The sequence below is a fragment of the Xenia sp. Carnegie-2017 genome, unplaced genomic scaffold (genome assembly GCF_021976095.1).
Source record: "Xenia sp. Carnegie-2017 unplaced genomic scaffold, XeniaSp_v1 HiC_scaffold_25, whole genome shotgun sequence".
In the NCBI taxonomy this organism is placed as follows: domain Eukaryota; kingdom Metazoa; phylum Cnidaria; class Anthozoa; order Malacalcyonacea; family Xeniidae; genus Xenia; species Xenia sp. Carnegie-2017.
This window is the reverse complement of record NW_025813488.1, coordinates 348264-355555: the sequence shown is the minus strand read 5'-3', so window position 1 is coordinate 355555 and position 7292 is coordinate 348264. Positions and strand designations below refer to the sequence as shown.

General features: G+C 37.8%; 1 protein-coding gene across 1 annotated transcript; it reads right to left on the bottom strand.

Annotated features, from left to right (window-relative positions):
• Nucleotides 1–3908: 3908 nt before the first annotated feature.
• On the bottom strand, nucleotides 3909–5695 carry LOC124453387 (uncharacterized protein F54H12.2-like). The gene is made up of 3 exons (XM_047004204.1): nucleotides 5452–5695; nucleotides 4342–5076; nucleotides 3909–4273 (listed from the first exon to the last, which is right to left on the bottom strand). Exons 1-3 carry the CDS (start codon nucleotides 5693–5695, stop codon nucleotides 3909–3911), a joined length of 1344 nt encoding a protein of 447 aa, XP_046860160.1.
• Nucleotides 5696–7292: the final 1597 nt, after the last annotated feature.

Here is a 7292-nt window from a genome sequence, read left to right as displayed (position 1 = left end):
TATAGCTCTAAGAGGCTTTCTCGGCATGTTTCCATTAAACAGATAGAGATAGAAACAATAGCAGAGGATTTTGCAGCTATGCAATATTAAAGTAATTTTCACACTAAACTGAAAATGAAAAGATTTTATTGAACAACGTCACTTCAAAATAAGATACAAGTTATTATGAAACGAATTCATCTAACAAAGTTAATCTTCTTCATCATTGGCAATCTCACCAAAGCTGTACTCTTTTAAAAGTCTGTTGATGAGAAACTTTCTCTTATCAATAGCTGCTTCCATAGCTTCCTGTGGATCAAAGTCGTCATTTTCTATAAACCCTTTCTTTGTATGCATTATTTTTCTGTGGATGGGATCTTTTTTCAGTTGGTTTATCCACATAAGACGTTGCATATAAATACTTTCCAATTCTTTTTGAAGTTTTGGTAGAATGTTAGAATATGCTTGATTTTCAGCTGTCTGCTCATCCAGACCACTGTTCACAAGGCTTTCCTTCATCTCATCGAAATCTACATTACTTCTTTCCCTTGCTTCTTCTATCAAAGGTATCCAAGGATCAGTTTTCTCTCCAGTTTCAGCCTCATTTTCTATTGACATTGAACTTTCAGATTCATCTGTTGAACTTGTAGAAACATTATCTTCGAAATGCATTCCCTGACTGTCTGAATCTGATTGAGACATTTTTTCCTCATCCCTTAGTGGACAGTATTCTTTTCGTGTCTGCGTAAGTTGAAAGCTCGATTAAATACTTTTCCACAATATCTGCAGCTCATTTCGCCGGCACTGCTTTTTTAGAAATGAGACATTTTATGTAGCAATGTGCATTTGTGGGCAAATGAGCAAGTGTGTTGAAGCAGTTATGAGCATTTGAGCAAGTGCTCATAAGTAATTATGAGCATCAATGAGCATTGCTCATCTGCTCATAAGAGGAATAAAGGTTTAAACTATTGTATATAAATTATACCAAGTTGTTATCATGTATTCATTTATGGGTATTGCTCATTTAAACTCCTCCCCTGCTTTATGATAGCAACTTGGTATAATTTATATACAATAGTTTAAACCTTTATTCGTCTTATGAGCAAGCCATAAGGAAAAAACATACAGACAGCAAGGAATTCATTATGGAAAATTGGAAAAGTTACAAACAACTCTTGTGAACTATGAATGTTGCGAACTATGAATGTAGTTACAAAATGAATGAACGATTAAAAGACATGCCTATGCTTGTGAGGATTTTAAAGTAAACCCTCAAGTGCTTTTAAAATTTTTGTCATAAATATCTGCTAAAGTATGATGTGTTCATATGTAATCAAAAGAGATTTTTGTTGTTTGATTCATGTAGATAATTAGAAAAATATTTAATAAAAATTGTTCATTGTCCAATGTATTCTTATTGTGTGCACTTTGTTCACTATTTTACAAATACCTCCCATTCAAGCTAGTCGAATCATACCGTCTTTCTTTGAATATGTCAAAATGCTTACTAGCGCGAGTGGTTATAAAAGTGAAAGCAGAGCATGTTTGCTTTTATTTGCGAGACAATGGACGTACGTTTTAGAACACCTGCCAACTTTTATGTGTGTGGTCAAAGTCAGTCGGGCAAAAGCTATTTGGTTAGGTCGATGCTTTATAATTTAAATGAACTTTTTTATCCTGTTCCGAATAAAATTATTTACTGTTATGGTGAACGGCAAAGTGAATTTGGTGAAATGGAATCAAAATTCCAAACATTTGCTTCGTCGAAGGATTCCCGGACAACTTATTTGATATTCTGGAAGGTTGTCAAAACTCTTTAGTGGTCGTTGACGATTTGATGTCAGAATGTTCTAGCGATCAACGAATGTCCGATTTATTTACCCGCGGGTCACATCACCGTGGCGTCTCTGTCATGTATCTAACACAAAATTTATTTCCGCCTGGTAAACAATCCCGAACAATCAGCTTAAATTCCCACTACATGATCATTTTTAAAAACCCCAGAGATTCGCTAGGTATCGCAACATTGGCACGGCAGATGTACCCAAAGAAAACGAATTACCTTTTGGAGTCATTTCAAGACGCCACATGCCGCCCTTACGGCTATCTTTTGCTCGATTTGCATCAACTCACATCTGACAATATGCGTGTCAGAACAAATATCTTGCCCGGTGAAAAGCAGATTGTCTATGTACATAAGTGATAAGCATCGACATCGACAATCATTTAAACATTATGTCTAAACGAATTAGGAGCAATCTTCCGTACCTGCAAGTACTTGCAAAATCTAAGCCGAAAATTCGAAAGGTTATCATCGAACATGGACCATCTGATGTCATGTTGTGCATTTGTGAATGCGCAGTTAATGTGTTAAAAGGAACTGTACCGATATCTGCGAGTCAAAACGACGCTTGTTGAGGTATAAGAAACATCTCAGAGCCTTAGCGAACAAGAGAATTTCAAGAGCTAAAAAGAAAAAACTTTTAAATCAAAAAGGAGGCAATCTACTGAGCGCCTTCCTACCGCCGGTTTTGAACGTACTAGGGAGTTTGCTGAAATAATGAAGCATGCCAAGCGAATGATTTTAGTACCTGAAGACGTTTATAATAAATATGAACAAAAGCAAAAATTTGAAGTTTCGCCAATTACGATGAACATGATGCAAAAAGATACTCAACTCTCGCACATCCTTCACCAAGACGGTTTAAGTGACGATCAAAGGCAAAAACTTTTCAACACAAACTTTGAGCAATTCCTTAATTTGAAGAAACAAAAAGATATTCAGATACCCACAGTACGCGTGATGGATACAACCGACGGGGAAGAAAGAAACACGGTAATAAACAACGAAGTGCGTACATTAGCTGACTCCGTCATTGTACAAAGTGTGCCGAAGACGATGCGTGAACGTGCAACAGCAATACTGCAGCGTCTCAAAACAAAACCAGATATAATAACTTGGGATGATTCAGGACAAGTCAAACTTGACGGTGTTATTATTCCTCAATCAAATATATCAGACCTCATCAGCGACGCCGTAAGAGGGAGAAAGAATTTCAATCCTACAGGTTCTAGAGAATTCTTTCGCGTGTTATCAAAATAAACATTCCTCGTGATTTGGTTCGGAACGATGTAAGATGGGAAGAAGCTCAAATGGAAACTTCGCCCAATGAAGAAGACGGAATAGCCTACCACCGAGGCTCAAGAACGAAAATGACAACACCTAAAGCCAGCCCTACACTAAAGAAAACTCGCTTACGTTGGATAGACTATTAAAATTTGACATGTAAAGATTTGTTTTGTTTAAATAAATAGAGCAGTTGATATCAATTTCCTGATTGTTATCATTAGAATATGCAAATAGAAAACACAGGCAATTAGCTTACACAAAGAAATTTTATTGATAATAAACGGCTCAAGCTTTTACAACAAATTTTATACTTGACTGAATGCTATCGTTTAGGGTTACACTAGTTTCTATATGAAAATGTCTGCTAACGAAACTTGATACCTTGTTATCGTTCTCAACAGTATTACCATCAAACATGTTTACAATCTTATTCATGCTATATCCTCGCACTCTATGGCTGAGGTAAAATATACAATATTGTCCACATACATCCGTCCAGATACTTTGCAATTGACGTTTATTAAACCCCAATCATAATGTTTCAAATAATCTCTAAAGAACTTATGATATCGCCCTGGTGGTTGTCCATAGCTATCGAAGAATTCGGCTTTTTCTTCTGAAGGAAAGTAAAAGGCAACCCAATGGGTCCCCGGTTTTCCGCTTACATCCGTGTTTGCGATAAATCCTTTTGGGTAGCTTTCGATTTCTTTAGGCAAACGGTCGGCTGGAAAAACACCGAGAAATTTTTTCCTGTTACCGGATCGGATTTCAAAGCGGTCCATATTTGTGAGGTGTTCATTTATCCAATGTAGTAATAAACGACATTTCTCTCTCCATCGATTTGTATTATATTTTCAAACTCTCCATAGCACACAAGGCTAACTGCATGAGTTGGCGGTGTCGAGAATTGTAAGTCAATGGCCAGGTTTCCTTTTTGCACAGTGTTAAAATGTTCGGACGCGCTGCACATATCGGGGGTAAAGTCCGCGCCGAACAGGGCAAAACCGTTTGGGAAATCTTCACGCGTAATGCCATTGCCTGTGTCGTAATACATTTTCCCAGTGCCTGAAAACTGCGATAGAAATGCTTCTATAAATCTTGGATTCGCGCCAAAGGACAAATTGATTGGTTTAAACGGTACAGATTCACCATTTATTGAAATGCCTAACGATGAAATGTTGAAATGTTGGAAATTGAATGGGTTCTTTTATAAGCTCCGTTGAATGACGCACTTTCAACAAGACCGAAAACAAACGATTTAGGCACTAAACCATTGAAAAGGTTATCTTTTTGCAGTGAAGGGTTTCCAGAAGGAATAATAAAACTTTTACAGTCCACACGTCTTACGGGGTAAATGGCTGGACCTTTTTTCAGGGCAACTTCGTGAGCCAGAGATATACTAGGATTCACTTTGACTTTACGAACTTTAAGGTATGCATCTATCAGTTTCACTCTAAAGGCTGCACCGTCCACCGATGACATTAAGACAAATTCGTCACTGGTACGGTTCATGACCACTTTCAAATCAACATAGCTAAGTAAGTAACGTTCACCAAAGAAAACATCGCAAAAGATAGGACCTGCCATATCAACAATTTTACTTCCCATGATAAACTTATTTCTTGTCTTCAAACCCCTGTTTGGACTTGCGTGAGCAGGATCTGCATTATCCATCTGACCTGCAGTATCTTTGTAAAATAACGCAGCGGTGAGCTGGGATTGTTTGGCTGACGGACCATAATTTAAAAGTGTTCCGAGATATGCACGATATGGATATGTTCCTGTTGCTTGTGTAACTAACTTTCCTTTTAGAAACACGTCAACTTGCTTGAACAAACTGTGCAAGAAATTGTTTACAGGTCCAACTTTAGTGTCATCATCGATATCCCCACCATCGGCTTTTGTTACTTTCGCTCTAGCTACCAATATTGTCTTAGACATGTCAACATAATCTTCAGTGCCGGGCGCTAAAATGTAATTGGTCCATTTTCAGATACGCTGGACACAGGTTGATGATCAATCCAATGCCCCTTTCTAAACTGACTTGTGTTGGTGGGACAGAAAATAAATCAAGTTCGGTTTTGTACATTCTGCAGATTTTGGATGAACGAAATCCATATTTAGCCGAAAATGTCCTCTGCTTCTTTAGCTGCTTTACGTCTCTTGGCTGAACTGTGAATGGCAATGGAAGTCGTCGCCTTTCTCTTTTAGCTGGTTTTCTTGACCGTTTCTTTGAAGACTTTCCTCTTCCTGTTTGAGCAAACTGCTGCATTCTGTTTACAGCCATTTTCCCACATCTTTAGCAGCCTGATTTACTCGCGATTTTGCAGACTCTTTCACACTTTTCCCCGAGATAACATCGCCTAAAACGTTTGCTCCTGTGTTAAGAGCAATTTTACCCAGAGCTTTTGCACCGCTTTTTGCCAGAGGTATTACAGCCCTAGCTAAACTGCGAAATAAGCCACCAAGACCATAACCCACTTGCCCATATCCTCTTTGCCAAGGTGCTCCTTTAAACACTGGTGATGAACCGTATCCTCGTTGTTGGTTGAGATAATATTGAACATAACGATTTGTTAGAGTCATATTTCTTATGTAAAATAAGACGAAGCTTGCTTTCTGAAATGAAGTGTCACTATCGACTTCCCTCGTTCAAATGCGATGGGGTTTCCTAACTCGTCCCTTAAGAGAATTTCGATGTCCTCAAAAGATTTTGTTTGCACAGGTATGTATTGGATATTAGTGAATGTTCTTGAAACAATGTCTCCATATTTTCCTTGAATGGTAACTGCCTTTAGTAATTTTACATTGACGTCTCCAACAACTTGCGGTTGTACAATGTTGCAATATACATACATCATGACGGATCCGTGCAAATCAGAAGCATAAGGGCTTTCGGTTGTTTTTAAAATCTCTACGTCTTTTCCGCCAAAACCGAGTAAGACCGACATTCGTTGATTAAATGATATTTTGTAACCCTGTCTTACATGCACTTTAATTTTTTCTGTTCGGGGGTCAAAGCTCAATTTGATATTGTCTTTTACTTCTTTGTCAAGAGTCTCATTAACTGAACTAAATAACTCCGAGCCTTGATCCGTTTGAATGTGTGTTGGTTTACGTCCTGATGACAAAATCTTTTTAAAAGCTTCTACCAGCGACGATCCTGTTTTCTTTTTTAATGGAACAGCCCATGCATATTTGGAAAAAACATCAATACAGATAAGAAGATAGCGATAACCATCATTATACTTTTGCAAAGATTGCATGTCTGCAAGATCCAATTGCCACTGGTCGTCAATACCACTCACTACGACACGATTTCTTTCAAACTTTCTTCGAATAGGTTTATGCAAAGAGTATGCGTCTTGTTGCATGAGCCATTCTTTAATTCTTTCACGACTAATGTCATATATTCCTTCTGCCTTTACATCGCGGTACAAACGTTCAACACCTCCGTAGCTTCCTGGGCGTTTTGGATTGAAGTATACACCGGCTAAGTACCGGTCAACGTTACTCATGACAATGTTCTCGTGATAATAATTTTGCAATTAGATGTCAATTTCTTTTAACTACTCATTATCGATGGGTTCAATGTTTTCAGTTACAGGCAGTGTTTCTTCTATCGCATTATCTGTTGGAAGTTTAATTGCGGCGGGTCCATAATTTTTAACAGTTTTACTTGTGTATCCTGCTTGCAAATGACCCTCAAGATTGAGATCGTTGCGTCCGAAACTTATACCCAAGCGAAACATTTTCTGACGATTATGATTTTTATCCCTTTTTGCATTTCTATTTTCACGTTTGCTGCTACCGATCCCCATTTTCACAATGACATGGTCATAAAACAACTGAAGACAAAATGCAATAACATTGAAATTTATATTTTATTTTTTTGTCAAAGCAATTACACAGTTGATCTGTATTTCAGTTTACAACTACAATCAGCATAGTCAAAGAGATGTTGATAAAAAGGAGGACGTTTTGTCTCCGTGTACATTAACATTAGTTCTACCCAAGTAACACTAAACAGTTTGTCAAAATATGTCTTGTGAGAGTTCGAAGGTCCACTGTACTTTAGAAACTTAAAGGCTTCACATATTCCATTCCAGACATGTTCGCGATTGATTGTTTCGACTGCACGAGCTGCAAAATTGAACCACCGATCTTCCTCAGCCATCATTTC

Bases quoted from the DNA above. Each gene is read 5' to 3' on its own strand.
- LOC124453387 (XM_047004204.1), bottom strand. From the start codon at position 5,695: ATGACTCTAACAAATCGTTATGTTCAATATTATCTCAACCAACAACGA. The intron at 5,077-5,451 runs GTGTGAAAGAGT...ATTACATTTTAG, and splicing joins CGATGTTATCTCGGGGAAAA to CGCCCGGCACTGAAGATTAT. The intron at 4,274-4,341 runs GTGCGTCATTCA...TTTCATCGTTAG, and splicing joins TGTTTTCGGTCTTGTTGAAA to GCATTTCAATAAATGGTGAA.